The sequence below is a fragment of the Meles meles genome, chromosome 6 (assembly GCF_922984935.1).
Source record: "Meles meles chromosome 6, mMelMel3.1 paternal haplotype, whole genome shotgun sequence".
NCBI lineage: Eukaryota > Metazoa > Chordata > Mammalia > Carnivora > Mustelidae > Meles > Meles meles.
In genome coordinates this window covers 7210287-7234460 of record NC_060071.1, presented here as the reverse complement: position 1 = coordinate 7234460, position 24174 = coordinate 7210287, and the positions used below count along the sequence as shown (strand labels likewise).

The following is a 24174-nucleotide window of genomic DNA, read 5'->3' as shown; positions in this document are numbered from 1 at the left end:
TGCTCTGAAAGCAGGAGATTTTAAAGAAAGAAGATCCTAAAGGGCATCTAACGTGCTAACAGCGTGACCTACCAAGAGGAAGATGGCCAGAGAATCATGGTGGGAGAAGTCACGGAGAAGAAGAGACAGGATTCAGGGAACAGGAGGAGGAAGTGACCTTCTGGGGAAGCAGGGCTATTTTACCCAGGAGGAAAGGCCGGGAAGGAGCACACATTTCAAGTCAGTGGCTGATCCGGTGAAAGATAAGGGATTTCCCAACTCACTGTTTTTATTTCTGTCAGAGTGGGGGGCAAGGTGGTCATGAGAAACGAGAAGAGTCGTGAAGAGAAATGAAGGTGTCAAGCGGCAATTCTAGGGGGCAGGAGAGGAAATAGACAATGAAGGTGTATGAGGATTGCTCGGTAGTCAGACGTGATGAAAGACAGGACCAGGGGAGTGGACGAGTAAGGTGGAGGGAAGTACGGACTGAGCTTCAAAACGGCTAGGAAATGGGCCCCAGGGTCCCACCACGAATGAGCAGAAAGGCGGGGATTCGCACTGAGGCCCAAGTGACTTAACATTCCATGCTCTTTCCATACTGCGAGTCCCTCAGGCACAATCAGTCGACCGGTGCAAAGACAAAGCTGCAGGTAAAGTGTGTCTACAAAGATTTGTTGAACCCCACAAACGTGTGACTGCCATGGGACTCTGACTTTGTGATGACCTATGAGGAATCTAGGAGGACGCTTCAGTATTTCACCCTTCCCAAGGCCCAGGGATGTCATCCCAACCCTCCCTTTCTCCTCTGAATTACCAGCGACTGGCTTGCCGGCTTATCTCCAGTCTCTAGTGTCCCCCAACCATCTTCCCGACTGCTCAACTCGGTCTCTGTGAAATTCAGATGAGGTCTTCCACCGCACAAAGCCCTATACAGCACCACACACAAGACTCTTCCTCCTGTTTCGGCCACATTCCCCTGGCCTCCCCACAGCTGGCGCCGCAGCCCTGTTAGTGACCATTCCACAACCCCGACAGCCCTTTCCATGCTTCTACGCCTTTAGGCATGCTGGGGCTCTCCTCAAAATGACTGTCCTCGGCCCTGGTTCACACGACACTCTCCTGTTTACCCAGTTCCAGTCCCTTCCCCAGGAGAGCTTTCCTTCCCCACCTCTCCTTCATCCTCCTTCACCATCCTCAGACAACCGCTACAGGGGTTTTGGCCATTTGGCGTTAGAATTCTCTTTGCCTGTTTCTCTCCTTATCTTCCACGTCCTAGCACATCTCCCTCTCGTACTAGATGCTCAAATCCTGTGTTGAATGCTGAATGAGAATGAATTCAGCTGTTCTATACTGAAGGTGATGAAGTGAGCTGAACTGCTTTGAGTGGGGTTCAGTGTCTCACAGCCCATTTGTCATGCTCCCAAGGGGTGTCAGAGGGACACAGAATTCAACTGTTTGCATCCATAGCATCTTTCACAACCTGCTCTGAAACCCGACATTTCGAGGTGGCTTTCAAAGTCAGACGTTACTGAACAAGCTTACTATATAAACGGTTTATACGTTATGCAGATGAAGCATAAACAGCCTGATGGGGCCGCTGGAGATCACGGGCTGAAACCATACAGAAGGAGGTTGGCTGGGGGCCAGCAGGTGTCTGTAGGAGCTGTGATGGCTTAGCTGTCCAGGAACAACCAGTCGGATCTCTCTAGAGACGCCAGGAGCCTGCCAGCTCTCACTCCCCAATCGCTGTACGTGCTACACAGTGTTTGTATCTGCTGTGGCCAGAGAGAATTACTCACTCCTCCACCCGCACGACACAGATGGTACAGATGGGAGCATGCTTCCTCATGACAATGTGCAATTATGCCCAGTTCTCCAGCTATAACAATTACCAGGAGAAAACCCCAGGGAAGGAAACAGTCCTGGCCGAGAACATCCCTGCACGCTGGCACACACCACTAAGTTCTCCCAAGGGTGGCCACTGGAGTCATTGCCCCTGACCCCTTTCACAGTCCCTCCTAGAACCCATAAGGTGAAAAGCATTTGGTGAGGTAAGGACACAAGGCAATCAACAAATGGGATACATTTAAGTAAGAAAATACCAAGGCTTTATTCTTCTTCTTCTTCTTTTTTTTAATAAAGACAGCCCCGTTGTCGGCCACAGGGAAAGGATATACACAGTTCCCGTGAGTCAATAAGACATCCCTGCTTCAGACTGCCGTAATGCCAAAACAGACCATAATGCCAAAGAACAAACAGCAAAGGGAACGGGGTAATGCTTTCATCTTCAAAGCAATAAAATGCAAAATACGACAAAAATTAAATGGACATAATTAATGCTGGATATTCCCATTGGGGAAAGACCAGGGGACTTTCAATCCATCAGTATTTGGATACGATAACAATTCCGTTAGGCTGAGCCACCCTCGCTCCTCTCTCTGGCTCTCCCCCCTCGGGTACAACAGTCTGGATCCGACAAAGCTGCAGCCAGGAGCTTCGGCTTCGGCGTCCACCGGCATAAGCAGGGAGCAATGTCTTGGAAGACCAGATAACTGGGCTTTGGTCAGGCACCTACGTGCAGCTGTGTCGCATATGGAAGTTGACAACGTACTCAGCATTAGTCCTCTGCACTGAAATAGCAAAAGGCTCAAAAGGATGAAAGGTGAAGGCAACAAGGCGTCGCACGGTGTGGTTGATGGGGCGGCCCAGTAAGCCTGCCTGGATCTCAAACTTGAGCAGACCAGAGTCCCGGGCATAGAACCTACACAGAAGAAGGAGAGAAAGAGAAGATGGTACAGATAGTCACCACCATCTTGTAACCTGCACAGCACGAGGACGCGGCAACTCATTATTTAATCCTACGATACCGCCTTTTACGTCAGCCCCAGGTTATCAGAAACGCAAAACCACCTTTCTCTGGGCAGCTCGCTTTATGGCCAAGGTGACTATGAGTTTTCCTGAGCTGTCCTGAGTCACTGGGTCATCTCTTTCCCAAGATGACCCTCAGTTAAAGCCTTAACTACAGCCTCACCTTTTCCAGAAAAACTGCCCCAAGACTGCCTAGGCTAGGGCTAGAAATGAAATGCAAGCCACATGAATGCTTTTAAATTTCCAGGTAGCCACGTTAAAAAAGGTAAAAAGAGAAAAGTGAAATTAATTTTAGTGATATATTTTTTATTTATCCCAATACTGGTATCCAAAATATTATCATTTCCACCTATAACCCAGGTAAAAAATATTAATGAGGTATTTCACATTCCTTTTTTTGTATTAAGCCTTTGAAATCGGATGTGACACGCGAGCACATCTCAGCATGGACTAATCACATTTTAAGAGCTCGACCACATGTGGTGAGTGGCTACTATCCAGGACAGCGCAGATCTTGGCCCGTATTTGAGTTTTTCAGATTTAAGAATAAATTCTCTCAGAAGGTTCTTTTTCACACACAAAAAGGAAATACTAAGAGTTTTTCATTTTTCATCTAATACTTCCATTCATCCCCATAATTAAAGTCATTTTCCCATACGCATGATAAACGTCCTCGGGTATCAGGAACTAGAGACGTTTAGTGGAGTTGGGGCTGAACTAGGTAGGGGAAGTCCTAGAAAATGAAGTGCTCTGAATTACAAAGCTCTATAACTTCCCTTTTGGAAAGCAACCATATGGTAGACATAAAGATATTCATGGCCTCTGACTCAATAATCCCATTTCCACGAATGTATATCATCAGAACTTAATTTAAATGGAGGACACAGTGATATGAATAAAGACTGCAACTCTAGCACAGCTCCTGGGTAAAAACACAAGACGGAATAAAGCCTCAGTGACGGGACATCTAACTGAGGGAGTGACAGGCCGTCACTGGGCGGTAACTCTGAGGACTATGGAATGACACGAAGAAATGTTTCTAAAATAAAAGCAGGCTACACAGGACAATGCTAACCAGGACTACAACATACATGTGAACATGCGTACTAACAAAGACTAGAATGGAACACACAATACAGGTGTTCACGTCATGGCATCTCCTCTTCTAATGCCTTTAATATCCTCCCATTGCTCACTTTAAATTAAAAGTGAAAAACCCCTTTGGTCAGAGGCAATAGCCATTTCCAAATTGTAACTTAGGTTACTCTCTTTTCATTTTAGAAAGGCAAGTCAGAAAGGAGAGGAATGTATCTCATACTACCTTGACAATACCAAACAAGGCCCGTGATGCGCTTTTTTGTGCGAAAACCACATTCACCTCACCCACAGTCTCCAACTCACAAAGGGCTTGTAAGGTAAAGTGAGTTGTTTGAACTTCTAAATCGAACTACCAGTTCACAGGAAATGTACACGAATGAGAAAAATCGTAAACACTACTCCGGCGATGTACGAGCAGACTCCAAATGTGGGCAACACTACAGGAAAATTTCACTGCAAGGAAGGGAAGAGGGAAGCAGAACCTTTAGAATAAAATGGATATGAGGGAGTAGCAACTAATGCATTGTGTAAACCTTGTTTAGATCCTGATAGGAACAAATGGAACCATAAAAAGAATATTCACAAGACAACAGGAAAATGTGAAAACTAGGTACTTGGTGGGCGTCACAAAATTTTCAGAATTTTCTTAGGACAGAGTAATGGTATGGAGGATATATTTTTCTAAGACTTTATTCTTTTAGAAATTCATGCCAAAATATATGTGAGTAAAATGCTATAAAATCTGGGATTTGCTTCAGAATAATCAAGAGTGGCAGTTGGGGGGGGGTAAGAAAGAGATGACAACATTGACCATGACCTGATAACTGTTAAAACTAGGTGGTAGGTAAGTGCAGGTTCATTATACCCTTCCACGTTTTATATGTTTAAAACTTTCTAGGATTAAAAAAAAAAAAAAAAAAGTCAACGGGTTTTTGGAACATGATTATTTCCCAAAGGAAATACTACGAGCGATGATTAACTGTTCAGAATGTGTTACACAAGCCTATTTAGGACGCACTACCTAGGTAGTGAAACACTACCTAACACTGCTTCCATATGAAAAAGGCCTTCCACTCTCCAGCTAAGGGTTCCAGGAATACACCTCCGCTGAAATTACCCCACGGGTGGTGATGGTACCAGTTCCTCTCCCTGGTATCTAACATAGCACACGAAACACAGGCTCCCAACACGGAGAAACGGGGGCGGGGGGGGGGATGTCTGTGGAGTGGACATCTGTGAGGGAAGGACTGGCTTAGTTTTCCAGGTTCAAGCAATAACACAGTAGTCCACATTCTAAAATTTCTCATGTGAGGACGCATGTGTTTCTCCAAAAGCTGCTTGTTTCCCAAATTATCTCTGCTATATTTTCTACTAGGTAACATGAGGGGATAAAATAATTTGAGTGAAATAAAATTAGAAAGTCTAGACTATATACACTATTATGAAACGGTATGTGGTTTCCTACCCTGGGTACCTTTAAAAGGGAACAACACTTACCTGAATCGGATGTTTTGATGAGAAGCAAAGAGCAGAACTACTTAATGTATGAGACTAGAACCTACATGATCAAAAGCACTCGTCACATTATAAAAACAGCCTGTCCTTCCAATCAACCCATGAGTCCCAGTGGGCACGGTCGCAGTGGAATGAGGTTCAAGGGGAGACAGAGAGAGAAGGCCATCTTTAGCCCGTGGGCAGTTAGCCGCTGGAGCAGGGATCATGTACCTGATAGGATGATCTCCGCAAGTCTTGGGTCGCTCCATGACAGACACCCACTTGTCATCATAGCTGAAGAGAGACAAATCAAGGTAGGGGCTCCCGCTGTAGGACTGGGCACTGATGGGGAGCTGACCCAGCAGCCGGCGCACTGCCTCTGTGTGACCTCCATATTTGGCGTTTACAATAGTGTCTTTAAACCTAAAACAAAGCACCAGTGAGGAAGGCTACATTAGCCGGCTCGCAAAGCTGCCTTGGATCTCAGATCGATAAAACATGTCTACAAACAACTCATTCTGTAAATAGAAATCCAGATAATGAAGGACGTCAGGACTCCCACACATCCTGCCTGGCTACAAACATTCTCAAAAACTGGAAAACAGAACTTGAAGTGAGAACACTGAATCACTTTAGAAAAATTAACATAGACTCTCTAAACAAGTTTTCAGTAAGTGTAACTATTCTATGACAACACTTCTCCCCAAATGGCAGTCTCAGCTCGCATTAAAAAGGAGTTACAGAGAGCAGGGAATGCGTGGAGGAGAGGAGCCTCTCTCTGACTTTTTTTTTTTTTTTTTAAAGATTTTATTTATTTATTTGACAGAGAAAGATCACAAGTAGGCAGAGAGGCAGGCAGAGAGAGAGGAAGGGAAGCAGGCTCCCTGCTGAGCAGAGAGCCCGATGTGGGGCTCGATCCCAGGACCCTGGGATCATGACCTGAGCCGAAGGCAGAGGCTTTAACCCACTGAGCCACCCAGGCGCCCCTCTCTCTGACTTCTTGGAATCAGTTGTAAGTCAACTTTCATCAAAACTTTCGAAAAAACACTCATCCCTTGTTTCAAGTCTGGGAGCTCGCTGCCTGTACTCCCTCAAAAACATCAGTACCTAAAGAATAGTAACATGGACACAGAGTCACAAATCTCATTTACTTTGAGTAACAGTAACAACGGAGCAATTATTTCTCACAACTGTCAAGAATACTAAATTTAACACCCTTTGACCAAATATTTCTACTCTTCTAGAAATTTACCCTAAGGAAGCAATCCCACACGCAGAAAAATCCCTGTGCATTCAATACAGTATTGTTTATGATAATGATAAACTGACAGAAAATTAAAAACCTAATGAAAATTACAATATCCAAAGATTATATGGTTACAGAGGAAATGTTTATCATAATGGTAAGTAAAAGAAACAGGCTACAGTCTGTACACACAGTATGATTAAAAAATCAAAGAAAAAGGGGCGCCTAGGTGGCTCAATCGGTTAAGCATCTGCGTTTGGCTCAGAGCATGATCTTAAAAAAAAAATTAGGCCTAAAAAAAGACTGGCAGAAATGTATCTAAATGATAATTGCATTTGTGTGATCACATTTTGATGTTTTTCTTCTTTTTCACTGTCCATAGTTTCTTAGAAAGAACGTCAACTATCAGTAATGCAGTTTTAAAAATCTCTGTATCAAAGCGTATCATATATTTTTTAAAGATTTTATTTATTTGACAGAGAGACAGTGAGAGGGAACACAAACAGGGGGAGTAGGAGAGGGAGAAGCAGGCTTCCTGCTGAGCCAGGAACCCCATGTGGAGCTCGATCCCGAGACACGAGGATCACCACCTGAGCCGAAGGCAGACGCTTAACAACTGAGCCACCCAGGCAGACGTCCCTATCATACGGTTTAAAACTTAAAGGGAAATAATTTTTTAGTCCAGGGAGAAAATAGAACATCTCATCCCTGAAATTAATGGAATGAAAACTAATGAAATAAATTTTAAAACTTGAACATTCCCAACTCTGTGGAGACCAGAAAGCTTGAGGAGATGGGTTCGGATTTTTGCCTTCACCGTTAACCTGTGATGCTGGACGGACACCAACAGTTCTGTTTCCCCCGAAGAAAGCTTAGCTCTCAATACTGCTTTTCAGTTACTCCTCTTGACAGTAATTTTCACAGCCTCAGTGTAAATCACCAAATTAAATCTTGGGCCAAAGAGAACTTCTTTCTTTCCCTTTTGAATGAGTTAGAATCAAAGACTCTGGGCTCTCAGGTCTGCAGCTCCTTTCCAGCCGAGATCTGGTACTACCTTTCATAATCCAGACTCCGCCTTGCCTGGCTCACTGGCTTCAAACGCTGGGGGCTGGCCCACGGCTGCATGATGATCCTAAGTCACAGCCTCCAGGGCGGTCTCTTGGCTGAAGCAGCTGGTCTTCCCCAGCGGCACCACCGGCTCCGCTCTCCGGGTCCACTGACAAAAGGATGAAGCAGTTATCCCTGGGACGTCTTCTGGCGTTTAACTCCTGGTTCACTGTCACTCTGCCCAGTTATGCCTCTCCCAGTTCACGGGGACCTCTAAATTCACAGAGATTATCCTTCCAGCACCATGGCCTCCTAGTTCCTGAACCTCCAGTACTAGGTCCCGCAACCTCTCCTGCACTTCATCAATTCTTCCCCACCTTTTCCTAAACCATCAGTTCCCCCCGAACTACACAGTTTCAGACTATTTCCCAAACCACACTTTTGTGGTTTATGTGGAAAATACAATTTCCAGAGGCTTCCTTAGGAAAGGTACATGAAAGGCAATTTTTTTTGAGAACTTTCATGTCTGAAAATGTCTTATTCCACCTTACTGGATACAATGTTCTAGATTGGAAATCATTTTTTTTTTCACAGAATTCTGAAGGCATGATTTTACTGGCTTCAAGCTTTCAGTGTTATTACTGGTAAGTCCAATACTATTCTGATGACTTATATTTTACCATGTGAAATGTATGTTCTTTCTGCAAGTTTTTACCATCTTCTCTTTATCCCCAATGTTCCCAAACCTCATTTTAAAAGATTTATTTATTTGCAAGAGAGAGGGAAAGCGTGAGTGGAGAGGGGCAGAGGGAGAAAGAGAATCCTAACAGGTTCCACATGGAACCCAATGTGGGGCTTGATCCCATAACCCTGAGACTATGACTTGAGCCAAAATCAAGAGGTGGACACCCAACTGACTGAGTTGTCTAGGTGCTCCCTCAATGTTCCAAAATTTTATGATGATATGCCTCAGTATATCTGAGGTCTCTTTTTCATTAGGTATTTGATGAAGCTAGGTAATTATTTATCTGGGGGCATGAGCCATGTTTTGCAGCACTTGCCAATTTCTGTGCTGTAAATCCTCCTGCTGTAAAAGGTACTTCTAGGGACCTTTTAGGTCAACTTCAAGGTACCAAGATGACTCCGCTGAATGTGGAGCTGTCGCAAGATGAGCAGCGGCACATCACCAGGTAATATTTTCACCACGCAGATAAAACGGATACAAATACACCCAAAAGCATAAGTAGTAAAATAACTACAAAATATTTTTAAGTTAAAATATTTTTTTAAGTTAAAATGATTTTTTTAAAAAGGTTTTATTTGAGAGAGAGCATGAGAGAGAGAACACGAGCAGGGGAGGAAGAGAGAGAGAGGGAGAAGCAGACTCCCCACTGGGCAGGGCACCCGACATGGGGCTCAATTCAAGGACTCCAGGATCATGATCTGAGCCAAAGGCAGATGCTTAACTGACTGAGCCACCCAGGCACCCCCAAAATAATTAGTTTTCAATAATGACCACATTTAGCAATAGCTTGCAAAAATTCCTAAAAGCTTAACAAACAGGCTCTCATGAGCCAGCATGAGCCAGTCCCAGCACACCACTGAAAGGTCCCGCCAATCTCGAAATTGATGTTCTTCAGGGCTGGAAAACTATATTTATATGATTTCCTCCCTATCATTTTCTCTACTGCGCCTTGTGGAAATAACCAGATACTGGATGTCCTGGGCAAATTCTCTAATTTCTTTTCATCGTTTCTCTCCCATTTTCCTATTTTTATCAGTTTACTCTATTTTCTTTCTTTCTTTTTTTTTTTAAGATTGTATTCATTTACTTGACAGAGATCACAAGTAGGCAGAAAGGCAGGCAGAGAGAGAGGAAGGGAAGCAGGCTCCATTGAGCAGAGAGTCCTATGCAGGGCTCGATCCCAGGACCCTGAGATCATGACCTGAGCTGAAGGCAGAGGCCTTAACCCACCGAGCCACCCAGGTGCCCCTACTCTATTTTCTTGGAGAATTCCTCACCTATACCTAACAAAGTTTAAGTTCCTGTTCTAGGAATGTTTCTTTTTTATAGCATCAATTATTTCAGTGATTGCAGTGTTATTCCTTTATTCTTTCTACTGTTTGTTTTACTTTGGTCTCTTTCAAAATAAAGATTTTCCTTAAGTAACTCACGATCCTTGGGGTCCCTCTTTTTTTTCTTGAACATTTACTCTAACCTACAATGGATCCACATTCATTTATTTTTACTGAAAGATGACTGGAGACTGTAAAAATGAGCATTTTAGAGCCCTGTGTTCATAAGAAATAAAAAATAATTCCAACTTATATAAACATTATATTTTCAATGCACCAAATCATGACAAGATCCTTAATGAAATGTTACATTACGATACAGTTCTGTGGGGGAGATAAAACAGATACATGAATTTGAACATAAGAAGAAACAATGTAGGGGCGCCTGGATGGCTCAGTGGGTTGAGCCTCTGCTTTGGGCTCCGGTCTTGATCTCAGGGTCCTGGGATCGAGCTCCGCATCAGGCTCTCTGCTCAGCGGGGAACCTGCTTCCCCCTCTCTCTCTGCCTGCCTCTCTGCCTACTTGTGATCTCTGTCAAATAAATAAATAAAGTCTTAAAAAAAGAAAAAGAGGAAACAATGTAAAATTTCAAAGAGTACTGGTATAATTTGCTCCCTCCTTTTTATATCAAATACTGAATACCAAATTACTATGGCATCTGGATTCCCCAGGTTATGTTTAAAAGCGTTGAGTTGGGGCACCTGGGTGGCTCAGTGGGTTAAGCATCTACCTTCAGCCCAGGTCATGATCCCAGGGTCCTGGGATGGAACCCTGCATCTGCCTCCTTGCCCAGCAGGGAGCATGCTTCTCCCTCCTCCACCTGCCTCTTCCCCTGCTTGTGGTCACGCTTTCTCTGTCAAATGAATAAATAAAACTTTTAATTAATTAATTAAATAAAAATAAAAGTGCTGGGTTATACATCATCAACTTATGCAACGTTATATGCCAGTTATATCTCAATATAACTGGCTGGGGAAAAAAGACTTGTAATAATTTTATTTTTAAAAACCAATTTTTTTTTTAAGATTTTATTTATTTATTTGACAGAGAGAGACATAGCGAGAGAGAGAACACAAGCAGGGGGAGTGGGAGAGGGAGAGAAGCAGGCTTCCCGTGGAGCAGGGAGCCCGATGTCTCCAGATCCCAGGACTCCGGGATCATGACCTGAGCCAAAGGCAGACACTTAACAACTGAGCCACCCAGGCGCCCCTAAATGCCAGTATCAAATATACACTGAAAATTGCATTTTCTATAATTATTACAACTTAACAGCAAAAGAATTTTAAGAGCAACTAAAAAATGAAGGCATGAGGATATCTATAGTTGTCAAAATCCTCCAGTGGTATGACACAAAGCTGGAACTCCGCCTTTCTTATCAACTTTTATTTTCTCCTCCTGAGACTTCCTACAATTTCACTTAATTCTAGATGCATTCTGAAAGAACTCTCAAAAAAGCAGCCTCCTCTAATTACTGGGTGAGTTCATTCCTTCAACAAACACGTAATGAGCTTCTTCCACATGGAAGACACTAGCCTGGGGGCTACAGGTACAGCAGTGAATGTAACGGACTAAAATCTCTACCCTCATGGGAGTTTACCTTACAGTGACTTCTTTTATACTTTCTCTCGGGCAGCTGTACCCAGCTATGCAATTAGTTGATAATGATCTGCCTGATTTTAAAGCTCATTTAAAAGAAAATTCAGGGATGCCTGGGTGGCTCAGTCGGTTCAGTGTCTGCCGGTGCCGCGGGTCATGATCTCAGAGTTCTGAGATCGAGTCCTGGGTCGGGCTCCTTGCTTGGCGGGGAGACTGCTTCTCCTCTCTGCCTCCTCTGCCTGCTCTGCCTGCCACCTCCCCTGCTTGGCTCTCTCTCTGACAAATAAGTAGATAAAATCTTTTTTAAAAAGAAGAAAAAAAGTCAGGGGCATCTTGGCTTTGGCTCAGGTCCTGACCTCAGGGTTGTGGGATCCAGCCCCTCACTGGGCTCCACACTCAAGTGTAAAGTTTGCTTAAGATTCTCTCTCTCCCTCTGCCCCTCCACCACCCTCAAATTAAATAAATCTTTAAAAAAATAATAAAAATAAAAGAAGAAAATATATTCCAAGATGAAAAAAGCAAATTCTGATCCAGGTCCTGCCTCTAAAAATCCTTCTGTACTGAAAAGAAATGCTCGTAAGGCAGAAAATTTGTGCAAACCAGAGAAAAAGGAAAAGGCAAGTAACTTGTCTGAAAACCAATATCCATCTATTTATAACTGAGTACTACCCTTATATAAAGATGAGACCACGCATTAGTGTATTTTTGTTCATTTCTTCCAGCGGCAGCAATGCTTACTCTGAGTCATCTGTTCACTCTGGTCTGACCTATCTTGAAACTTAAAGCAGATATTTTCCCTAACTGGCTAGAGTTGGGGGAGCAATTTAGTACGTGGCGTGCAATAAGGCACTGACTGACTAGAGTAGGATTCAGCTTGGGCCAACGGCCCAAGGTAACCATTCATTTCACAATGATGTACTCAGATAATTACATTTGAAACTGATTCACAGGAAGACCTGGCTGATGGGGGGTATTAATTTAGGATGACGCAGGTGTTGGTGGAGGGACTCTAAGTATGAGTATCTGAAGGTCTCTTCTTTGGGTTAGTCAGTTTCCCGAAGAAAAAATCTCAAACGTCCTCCCTGAGGAGTATAAGCCTGCCTGTCCAGTCTGATAAAGGGGACAGGAATCTCACCTTCAGTTTTGTTGGTTTTCACTTAATTCTTGTTTTTATCATGATGAATCTCATCCCTACCTCCACTGTGCCTCATGAACATGAAACCAGAGCCTACATGGTTCAGTTTCTCCAGTGAATAAAGCTCCAGCCTTCTGACGAGGTGGTGAAGAGACAGGCTTAGAGAAGGGGGCTAGAGGGCCTGGTTATTCCTTTCCAGACCCTCACCCCATCCTCCTGTTGAGGCCTACCCATCAGAGGTCTCTTCAGACGTACCTAGGGCTTCCAATTCCCCAACCCCTTCCAGATTTCTCTGGCAAGGCAAGTTGTTTCTTGATGGCTAAGCTCTTTAGTCTTAAGCTTTTGTTCTCTGAAGTGTGCCAAGTTGGTGTCAAGTTACTGGTGGTCAATTAGCTTCTCAGCTCCCAGCACCGATTCAGATCTCTCCCCCGTTGATAATCATCTCCTGTCTCCAGTGCCTTTCCTCTCCCATTTGCTTTGGCTCTTGTGGTATCTATACATCTTCCTCCTTTATTGTCACTTTCGCAGGGGGACAGGGTGGAGCAGAGATAAATGCACGTGTTCAACACATCGTGTTTAACCAAAAGTTCTAAAATTATTTCCCTGGTCACTCACTCAAAAAAATACTTAAATGCTTGACAGTACATCATGAGAATACAGCAACAGACAATAACGACGCGGTCTCTCCTTCAGCAGCTCTCACACAGCTCTCCTTCCTCTAGGACGAATCGGAGGTAACGCACAAGTAATTCTACAGGTGCTGACAGACAGAAGTTCAGGATGACCCAAGGGGTTACAACAGGCAGACCAAACCAAAGCGGGAAGGGCACAGAGAATACAGGAATGGTTTTTTGGAGGACATGACTACTGGCCTAACACCAGGGAACTGGCTAAAGAAAAACTAAGGCCTGTTAAGGCTGGTGGAAGAGCTTACCGGCGCTGGATCTGCCTTGCAAAATTGTTGCTGGAAGCTGAGCAGGGAAACTGGACTTCACTATGTAGGGTAGCGTTACGGAAGAGGTCACAGAAGTTCTCGAAGAGCTCTAGAAGCTCATCCGATGTGTTCTCAAACACGGCAATCACCTCTGTTGTCACCATATTGTACACCACGAAGAACGACGCCTGCAGAAGAACAGAGAGACCTGTGAGGCAGGTGGGCACACTGCCACGCCTTGGTTGAAAATTCCAACAAGTGAAACAAGCAAACACTTCCGCTCCCACACTAGCTTCAAACACGGCTCCGGTGGTTCTGGGAGAGGAGGAAGCCTCAGTGCACTTTATCAATCACGGGCCATCAGTCATGGCCAGTACTGCCGGGTCTCCCACCACATCTGTGCTGTTAGGATTACTGAGCTAGCCTGTGTGTATGTGTAGAAAGGTTTCCAATCTTCCATTTCTGACTCTGCAAATTCAACACTTTTTCTTCCTAGTATTTATTCCTGACTTGTTCCCTAACCCAACCTGAAATAAAAAGCACTTTTTTAAAATGCCAGATTTAATTTTCCTCCCTGCTGAGAAAGTGATTGGTAGCTGTAGCTGCCTGTTGACAAATTATTTTCTCTTGTATATGTACAGTCGAAAGTTCAATGTAGGGACATTTATTTTTCCTCTTAAGATTTCTATCATGCAGAGAGACACCTGAAGTACACTGTGTCCTAAAACTGCCCAGGCAAGTTGCAACCAAGCAGGGAACTGCTGCTGAACAAATGAAAAATCAGGGAGGCATTTTCCTTTTCTTTCTTCGTAAATATTCTTTCGGCCAAGAGCATTTGGAAGACACATTTGAGATTGTAGCAATTAAGATCAGAGGGGGAAACTGAAAAGCATTCAAATGCCATAGGTGGCCAAGTCACTACTTTCTCTGAATGGGCCCCCGGGCGACCAGCCCTCTACACCACCAGTGTTCTGCCCTGCCTAACAAGAAAGCTCCAGGAACCCCTGGTTTTTGTCCCAATGAATGTGGTAATGGGACCCAATCTGCAAGCTTTCAACAGGACTCCAGAAGTTTTCAGAACGTTAGGATTAGTACTTCCCCCTCCTACAATGGAGTTAAAGTCATCAATTCCTGGAGCCACATGGCCCACCTGTTTTACTAGTCATTAGTCCTTCCCTGAGCTTTCATTACATGACTTTCGCGGTCACCTGAAAATTAAATATGGCTGCAAATTAAAGAGGCTGGAGAGTAACCTGAGAATAAGACCCATAATATTAGCAAGGCTTTGTGTGTAGATGCACTTTTTCTCATTAACCTTATTGGAAGCGATCATAGTAAACTGGGGAAGGAGGCGGGAGGACAACTAGGGCAAACTGGGTTTAAAGTTTACAAGCTCTGTAAGCAAAACACTGAGCACCAGTACTGCGTCTTGCCACAATTTATTAGAACTACCAGAAATAAGTGGGTCATGTTTTAGCAAAGGGAAGAAGGATAATCTCAAATGCGGCTGTCAGAGACAATTTATTCCCTCCAAATGACAAAGGTAATTATAGCTCAAACCTAAATAAAAGATTGACTCGTGTCCTTTCTATAGACCTGGACAACACTTTGACCTTATCAGGGCTCCACCAGGATGCACCATAATTACATGAATATAAAATTACACAAATGTTACTAGCCTTCCCTCCAGGGCAGACTGAAAAATACAGAAGGGGACAGAAGTCAAGGGTGTCACTGCCAATCTTCTATGACACATAAGATGGACGAGATTCTCATATGTGATGGCTCAATGGATAATTTTGTCATTAACAGGAAAGAAAATAACCCAGAAAAACTAATCTCCAACCATATTATTCCCCACCACCCACCTTTTTTAGAATATACAACCGATGATTCAGAAGAAAGATACTGGAAAGCCTTTTACTGTGGATGGCTGGTAATGTCTTAGGAACAGTGTCCTGCACAGTCTCTCTCAGAATCAAATGCAAGTCAGCGAGAGATACAAGACAGCCTTCTTTGTGGCTGACTGGTTTCCTCTCTATTCTGAATCCCCAAACTCCTATCTAAGGAGACATTCTGAAAACAGAACAGGGGGCAAGGGTAGAGAAAAGTAGGTCTCTTACTCGACCAACACTAAAGTGGAGAGCTTCTCAAAGAGAAATGCCCCAGAACAGCCTGAATTTCAACATGGTGTTCCAACCCAAGAGTCTTGTGAGCTTTCTGTGCCCTTAACACCACTTGATTCCCATCTGCGAAACAGCTCTCTCCTCTCCAAGATCTTTCATCCATACTGAAATACCCTAGGATCTGCAGTCCTGATGATTCACTTGGGGGATCAGAAGTTTGGGCTTTCTTTTAATCTTTTCACTGCTCTACAGCCTATGGTCCAGCATACGGGCAAGGTCAGTATAAAGTCATAAAACTTAACTGCCAGATGAACTTACCTATTAGTTACCTCCTATGGATTCTGCGAAGAAGTATAATGAAATTAACCACTTAAGCAGGAAAGGCCAAATTTTTAGAGTTTTTTTGGCAGGGGAGGCACCTGGGTGGTTCAGTCATTAAGCGTCTGTCTTCAGCTCAGGTCATGATCCCAGGGTCCTGGGATCAAGCCCTGCATCAGGCTCTCTGCTCAGAGCCTGCTTCTCCCTCTCCCACCCCCTTGCTTGTGTTCCCTCTTTCACTGTGTCTCTCTCTGTCAAATAAATAAAATCTTAAAAGAAAAGAAAAATTTTTTGGTATGGTGGACTCATTCTCCTCCCTAAAACTAAAGCAGATCAACGAGCACAGGCTCACAAAGTCAAGGCCGGATTACCCACCGGAGGTCCAAACTCTGACCTTGTAGCACCTGGGCTTCTTTCTCAAGGGAACTGAAAACGCTCTGCAGGAGAATCAGGGTAACAATCACAGAGCTGACCACTCCCATGCCAATGACTTGTGATTTAGCTTCCATTTGTCCATGTGGCCAGAGACAATTGGAGCTATTTTAAGACTGAGGCCTAGGCTAACAAAAATTCAAGAGCACGAAAAATGGGAATTCCTGAGAGGCTGGCCATAGGCAAGAAGAGAAACCTTCCTTCCCGCTTTCCCGAGGGGCTGGGGGAGGAAAGGGCCCGAGAGCACTTCCCACCTGTGACGGGTCTGTGACCCGCAGGGTCACCACGTCCTCACTGGTGTACTTGATAAACAGATGGTCTTCATCCAGAAGCTGCATCTTCCACATGCGCAGCTGCCGCAGCTGGTCAAAATACTGGAAGAAGCGCCTCTTGGCCATCGCGCTCCCGTCCTGCTCCGCCCGGCGCCACAGGTACACGAGCAGCCGGTGTTTCAGGGAGTTGATGAAGGGGTCTCTGAAAGGATTGGCCATGCCCGTCTGACTGTCCCGCTGCACCTCCGGGAAAACGGCTGACACCGTGAGGAGGTCATCCTCGTAGCAGAAGCGGCCGATGGTCCTCACATCAATGAAAGTGCCTTCGGGAGTCACCTGGAAGACATGGATCGTCTGCTGCTGCACCGACAAGATGGCCAGGATGTTTTTGTACAAGTACAGCCCTTGGTTGTGGGACAGGACCACCTTGTCACACTTGAAAGTGCGGGTGTCGCACAGGCGGCCCGTGTGAAGGTCGATGATGTGAAGGGAATAGTCCTCCAGGGGGGACCGGGGGTTGGGGGTCACGGACTCACTGTTCCGGTAAACCTCGTAAAAAGGAGGGTGCGGCTCATCCGGGAGGTAGGCCGCTGAGCCCACGATGACACAGCGGCAGTCGTCAGTGAAGAGGCTGCACTCCCGGTTCAGGTGCTCCCCGTTGGCGGCCACGTTGGTAATATGCAGCAAGACAAAAAAGCGTTCGAAGAGCCGGCCGCGGATGTTGACTGACCGCTGGTCATTGCCATTGGACAGGATCTCCCCCTCAGAGCCCTGCAGCAAGTCCTCAGCTGCCTGGCAGCCCTGGTACTCATAGATCTCAAGAGAGGTCTGGTCTGAAGAGAAAGCAATAAAGTAGCGCCCATCAGGCGAGAATTTACGCAAGAAACACGGAGGCTTTTCAACATTGACGACCGTGAAGTTGGGGAAGACATTCTGGTGGAACACTCGGACCTGATGCCAGTGGGTGCCTGCCTTGCCTGAGCTGATTCGCCGCCGTTCCAAGCGGTGAATGACATTTTGGTTCTGGATTCTTCGAGGTTTGATAGTGGAAACATGATGATCCATTATCACATCTCTGCATGGAAAAGAAGTCAAGAAAGCAAAACAGAATTGACCAAAACATAAATATACACAAGTCAAAGCGATTTTCCTCCTGATATCCTGGACCTAACAGCTCACAGGGTGACAGTGATCAGCATTTCTCCTTCCCAGATCACAGTCAGAAAACAGTCCTGATATTTCTGATTCAAAAACAGGTTTGAGGGAAGGACCTAATTCACTAGGAACACCTTCAAAGCACTCTTAGCTGTTGGGAATATTCAACAGAATAAACACAGAAATACATGAAATTTGTTCAGTGTAAGAGTAACATCTCATGCACGTTCATTAAAGAAATGTATTTACCAGCCGTTAAGATGTCCATACTACCTTGGGCACCTGCGTGGCTCAGTTAGTTAAGTGGTTGCCTTCGGCTCAGGTCAAGATCTTGGGGTCCTGGAGCCCACCCCACATCGGGCTCTCTGCTCAGTCAGCAGTGAGTCTGCTTCTCCCTCTCCCCCCTCTGTGATCTCTCTCACCTTCTCTCTCTCAAATAAATAAAATCTTTAAAAAAAGGCGGGGGGAATATCCATACTACCTAAAGCAATCTATAAACTCAATGCAATCCCTAACAAAATCCCAATTGTTTTTAAAAAATAGAAAAATTTATCCTAAAATGCACATGTTATCTCAAGGAACCCCAAACAGCCAAAACAATTTTGTAAAAGAACAAAGTTGGAAGACTCAGACTTTCTGATTTCAAAACATATTACAAAGCCAAAGTAGTTAAAAAAAATTGTGGTACTGGCATAAAAACAAATATACCAATGGGATAGAACAGAGAATCCAGAAACAAACCCTCACAGATGTAAACCCAAGATTCAGGAAGTTCAGAGAACCCCAAATGCGATAAACCCAAAGAAATCCATGCCCAGACACACTACAGTCAAACTTAAAAACTAAAACACAAAGTAGAAATCTCACAAGCAACCAGGTAGATGATATATTACCTTGAGGGGAACAATTCAAATGTCTGGATTTCTTGAGAAACCGCGGAGACCAGAAGGAAGCAGAACAATGTTTTTGAACTGCTGCCTCCGGGTCAACAGTCAAATCTCAGCTAAAAAAGCAACTCTTCAGATTTTTCCCTATCTTCCCATTCATATCAACTCTCATTCTACCCGATTTTATTTTCTTCAGCCCTGGTCATGTTGTGAAATTATCTTGTTTACATTACAAGTATCTGTCACCACACACCAGTCCCAGGGGCCCTGCCCAACTCGAGGTGAATCCCACCACTCTAGGCAGTACCTGAGGCACAGTAAGGGCTCAGCAACATGGTAAATGAATGAATGGAGCAACATTCCAACACGGGCCTTGCAGGATCAAGAATTCACTAGGCAAAGTAAAAGAGGAGCATTTCAGAAAGAAGGAAGCCTAAAAAATACACTGGGGAAGAGTGTGGCATGATACATTTGGGAAGCAGAGTAATCCCAAGTGGCTAGAGCCCAGGAAGCACAGAGTGAGCGATAAAAGAGAAGCCCAGAAAAGAAGACTGGAGCCAGACTAGAAAACACTTTACATGTCCCTCCACACCACACCAGCTATTACACATTTTAAGCACGGAGTAACTTCTCCATCTATATTTTAGACATAAAAACATAACACATAATGTGGTATTTGTTTATACTGTCGCCTTCTAAAAGGGATTCAAAGTGTTTACCCAAGTATAGATACTGTCTAATCAAGTTAAGGATGTGCATACCTCCATGACTGACCACCCTAAATTTCTCAAACTGCTAGTCACACCTCATTAATGAGGCCTTGAAATCAATTTAGTGGATATAATTGACTTTTTAAAAAGTGGAATAAAATGAAAAATACGGGCAAATACTATTTCATGAAACATGTTTCAATTATATATATGAATTATAGGTCCCGGGTGAAGATATATTTCCCACTGATCTAGACTGCAGCAATAGCGTGCTTACTGCCTGTCCCCAGGCCAAATCTTGTCTGCCTGCCTGTTTATTTGTAAATAAAGTTTTATTGGAACACAGCCATTCCCATTCATTTACATATTACCTATGCTTTGCTTTTGTCCTACAAAGGCATATACAGATGGTTAGTTGAGACCAAAGACCACATGGCCCATAAGCCTGAAATACTTAGTGTCTTGCCCCTCACATCAGCCTCTCTTGAGCACCGGTTCCTAACTGGAGCAATTTTGTAACATCTGGAGACGTTTGGTTGTCCTAACTTGGAAAGGAGGGATGTTATGAGTGTCCAGCAAATAGAAGACAGGGGTGTTGCCAAACATCCTACAGTGAATAGGACAGCCCTCCACGTTTACACCAAGATGTCAACTGTGCTAAGGATGAGAAACTCTGATCTAGACAAATGTCTGCACATGAATGACATGAATGTCTACAGCTGGACTGTTAGCAACAGCAAAAACTGACCACACTCCAAATGCCCAGGAACAGAAGACTAGATGGATTCTTCCAGGCATATCCATGCAGTGGAATCTTACGAAGCAACGAATCAGTGCACTGCAATTATACATAACTACGAAGTCAACCTCAGAACACAACAATGCCTGAAGCAAGCAAGTAGCAGAATCATTTTGTGTGACTCTCTTTATATAAGCTTCAAACAATTTCTAGTTTAAAGCGATCGATATATATGGTATACAATTACAGAAAACAGAGGAATTACAAACATAAAATTCAGAACAGTGGTTGCCTGTAAGAAGTAAGGAATGGGATGGGGATTGGGACATGCTGGCAGCTCTGACGTAGTATTTTTTCTTAAATCAGCATTCACTGTACCGTCATTCTTTAAAGATCACATATACTTTTAAAGTATTATTTGAGCTTACTCAGAGTTTTTTTTCTTTTATTAGGAAACAATCATCGTGAAGAGAATACTAAGGCAGGAGGGTAAGATGAAGCCAGATGTACAGAGAAATGCGTACCATGTAGACCTGAAGAACTGCCAAGATTCTAATTTGGCCTTGATTTTTCCAAGCAAAGCAAAAAGGAAAAAGCAATCAGTTACAGAATCTGCACAGCCAGTAAGATAGAAACTTAAGAGAGGCTTAGCAGCAGCACAGCTCTTCCCGGCACTGGAATGTAAAAGCGATCCCTCTCCTAAGTTTTCTCAAAGGACCCTGGCATGAAAAAGTGAGCAACGTCCTCCATATCCAAACGACAAACACTGAATTTCACACAGCTACTCCATGTTAACAGTGACATTGTTGCTGCAGTTACTGTAATACAGCCTAAAAAACACATTATTAAGATTTAAGCATTTCCAAACACCAAAGAGCATACAAAACTGCCTCACTCAATCCCTGCCAAGGGCAACCCAGCCAACCTAAGATGAGGGCTGGAGTCAGGGTGACCAGAATGGGAAGACAAAAGCAGATAAGGCCCGGAAATGGGAGGACTAGCACGAGACACCAACTAGCAGACAAACTGCTGAGTGGGATCAAGTATACTATAGCCGTTCAACTTAGAAAGAGCCACTGATCATATGAAGCAAAATAGATGCTTAATTCTAAGAAAACTGATGCACACTATATAGCCCAATCTTAAATTCTCTGATTTGTCTTCTTAAGGGAAAGACACCAGGGGCGCCTGGGTGGCTCAGCTGGTTAAGCGATTGCCTTCGGCTCAGGTCATGATCCCAGAGTCCCAGGATCAAGTCCCGCATCGGGCTTCCAGCTCCATGGGGAGCCTGCTTCTCCCTCTGACTTCCTCCTGTCTCATGTGTGCGTGCTCGCTCGCTCTCTCTCTCTCTCTCACATAAATAAAATCTTTTTATTTATTTATTTATTTTTAAAAGATTTTATTTATTTGACAGAGATCACAAGTAGGCAGAGGGGCAAGCAGAGAGAGAGAGGAAGAGAAGCAGGCTCCCCACTGAGCGGAGAACCCAATGTGGGGCTCGATCCCAGGACCTTGAGGTCATGACCCGAGCCGAAGGCAGAGGCTTTAACCCACTGAGCCACCCAGGCGCCCCCACATAAATAAAATCTTAAAAAAAAAAAAAAAAAAAAAAAAAAGGCAAAGATACCAGAAACTGGTATGAAAGGTGTGAGGGGGTAGGGTAAGTGGAGTTGAGGACCTGTTAACTTCAGCTCCAAATTATACAGAAAATCCTCACTGAATTTCCTAACACTTCTCTCAGCATGCACACTCTCTCTCCCTTTCCCTCCACACACACTATTTCATATCACACAACAGTGATTTTTAGAGATATGGTGAAGTTATTTAAGGCTCTTTCAACTGGTTCTATTATTCTGATTTAAAAATAATACACGCTCATAAAAATTCAAACATTGTAGAAAAAGTATGAAATGAAACTCCCTTTAGGGTGCCTGGGTGGCTCAGTTGGTTAAGCGCCTGCCTTCGGCTCAGGTCATAATCCTGGGGTCCTGAGATCAAGCCCCTCATTGGGCTCCCTGCTCAGCTGGGAGTCTGCTTCTCCCTCTGCCTCTCCACCTCGCTTGTGCTCTCTCTCTTATTCTCTCTCTCTCTTTCTCCAAAACATAAGTAAAATTATTTCCAGGAAGAAAGAAAGACAGTCCCTTCTAGTCAGGGTGAGAATTATTATAAAAAGAGTCAGAGTAACTGATGTTATTTTCCCAAAAGCTGGCCCTCTCCCAGCTCCCCTAGTCCAGTGAATGGCCCAGCTACTCTCCTGCTTATCAGGAACCAGAAACCTGACTGTCCTCCTTGATACCTCTTTCCCTCCGCCCCCTGATCAGTCATCAAACTCCGGAGGTTTTCTCTCCTACTAAATAGCCCTCTAATCTTCCACTTACCTCTGCCACAACCTGCCAGTACCCTTATCCCAACTTTTATAATTTCACGCCTGCGATACTGCATCAGCTTCCTACCTAAACCCACTCCTTGCAAGAGCCAATGATCTTTCCAAATGCTTTTGTGACCATGCCCTTTCCACTATGGATTAGAACAGGAAAGTATGTTCCAACCAATCTTTATGATCAGAATCAAAACCTTTAACACGCCAGCCAGGTGCTCAAAGGTCTCAGCTCTGCCTCTCCAACCCCATCTTTTCCCACTAACTCGAACCACTTCTTCAACAGGGATCCCACCTCCTGCCTCCAAAGCTTGGCACTTGCTCTTAACTGATGTCTAAAAAAGCTCTTCTCCTCCCTTTGCTAACTCCAATTTCAGACATCAACCTAATTATCTCCTCCTCAGAGAAGTCTTCCTTCACCTCCCCCTTAGCTCAAATACCAACTTAAGAGCCACATCTCTCCTTCACAACACATGTCATCCTTGTAACTTTGTCTCTGCACGTCAGTCTTTCCTGGGACACTAATGGTGAGCCCATGACCAGCACACATCTTCCGTCCTCCCCATCACCCTCCTGGACACATCTTAAGCCTCCTTTCCTGTACGCTGGACCGGCCTCACGCCAAGTTCTTGGCTAACTCAGACATCCACAGGAGGTGTTCCCTCTGCCTAGGACGTCTTTCCCCGGGCCCTTGCATAGTTTCTCAAGTTGCAGCCCAAGCGTCATCTCTCTGATCTTTGTCTCTGCAGCAGGCCTCCCCATTACTTCTCCGTTTGTCTTCTCCATAGGAAGTGCCACAATGCGCGCAACTGCCTTTACTTGCACGGTTGTGTGTTTAATGACTGACTCCCCACTACACCGTACTCCCTAGACAGAAAGCCCAGCAAGGGGGCTGGCCCCTCGTACGCGTTCGGTACGTTATTTATGAATGAAAGAAGAAAGCCTGGCTGAATGGGGCCACTCGCTCCTCGTGTGGCACTATGAGTCCTTTTCCCCTTGCTGCGTCTCAGCTTCCCCACAAGGGCTGGCGCACACACCCCTCAAGTCGCATTGACGCCTTCCAAAGCAGTAAGGGGAGACCAAGGGGCGGGCACACCCCCCCCCAAGGGGGCGCCCCCGGAAAGAGAAGCCCGGGGCGGGGCCTCCATGGGAAGGGACCGCACAGGGAGGGCGGGAGCCGCGGGGCCTTGGCGTGTTGCGGGGAGGGGGCCGCCCCACAGCGGGAACGCAGGAAGGCCTCGGGGAAGGCCTGACGGGTTTGGAAGCCCGGCCAAAAAAGGAGAAGTCCTCACCTGTACGGTCCTTGTTCAAAGGGCCGGGGAGAAGAACCCCCCGGCCTGCTCCGCACGCGCCTCCCCCAGCCCCGCCCCCGCCATGCCTCCGGCCCCGGCACCCGCGGCTGCGAGCCCCCGCTTCCGCTTGCCACCGGAAGTGCGGTGCAGCGAGAAGGTGTGGGGAGAGTGCGGCGGCGTCAGCGGACACTGAGCGTATTCCAGCGCACCCTGGTGTCCGGAGGGGGAATCGAAGCCACAGGAGCCCAGTAACTCTGAGGGAAAAAATGAACCCAGAACCCTAACGTGGGCATGTCAGTGATCTCTTAAAGTAATGCCTCTGCGCCTGCTGGACACGTTTGCAAAAACAGGATAAAAATTGTTTCACCTCTTGATTAGATGCGCCCTTTCGT

The 24174-nt window shown here is 45.0% G+C and overlaps 1 protein-coding gene across 2 annotated transcripts; it reads right to left on the bottom strand.

Annotated features, from left to right (window-relative positions):
• Window positions 1-2051: 2051 nt before the first annotated feature.
• On the bottom strand, window positions 2052-23888 carry DET1 (DET1 partner of COP1 E3 ubiquitin ligase). 2 transcript variants are annotated; one of them, XM_046010215.1, is made up of 5 exons: window positions 23783-23888; window positions 16605-17697; window positions 13475-13662; window positions 5671-5862; window positions 2052-2740 (listed from the first exon to the last, which is right to left on the bottom strand). In XM_046010215.1, exons 2-5 carry the CDS (start codon window positions 17685-17687, stop codon window positions 2551-2553), a joined length of 1653 nt encoding a protein of 550 aa, XP_045866171.1. In that variant the 5' UTR covers window positions 17688-17697; window positions 23783-23888; the 3' UTR covers window positions 2052-2550. The 2 variants fall into 2 exon arrangements, 1 of the variants encoding a protein (XP_045866171.1); XR_006818855.1 differs by lacking the exon at window positions 2052-2740 and adding an exon at window positions 7740-7901 and having other exon boundaries at window positions 5729-5862.
• Window positions 23889-24174: the final 286 nt, after the last annotated feature.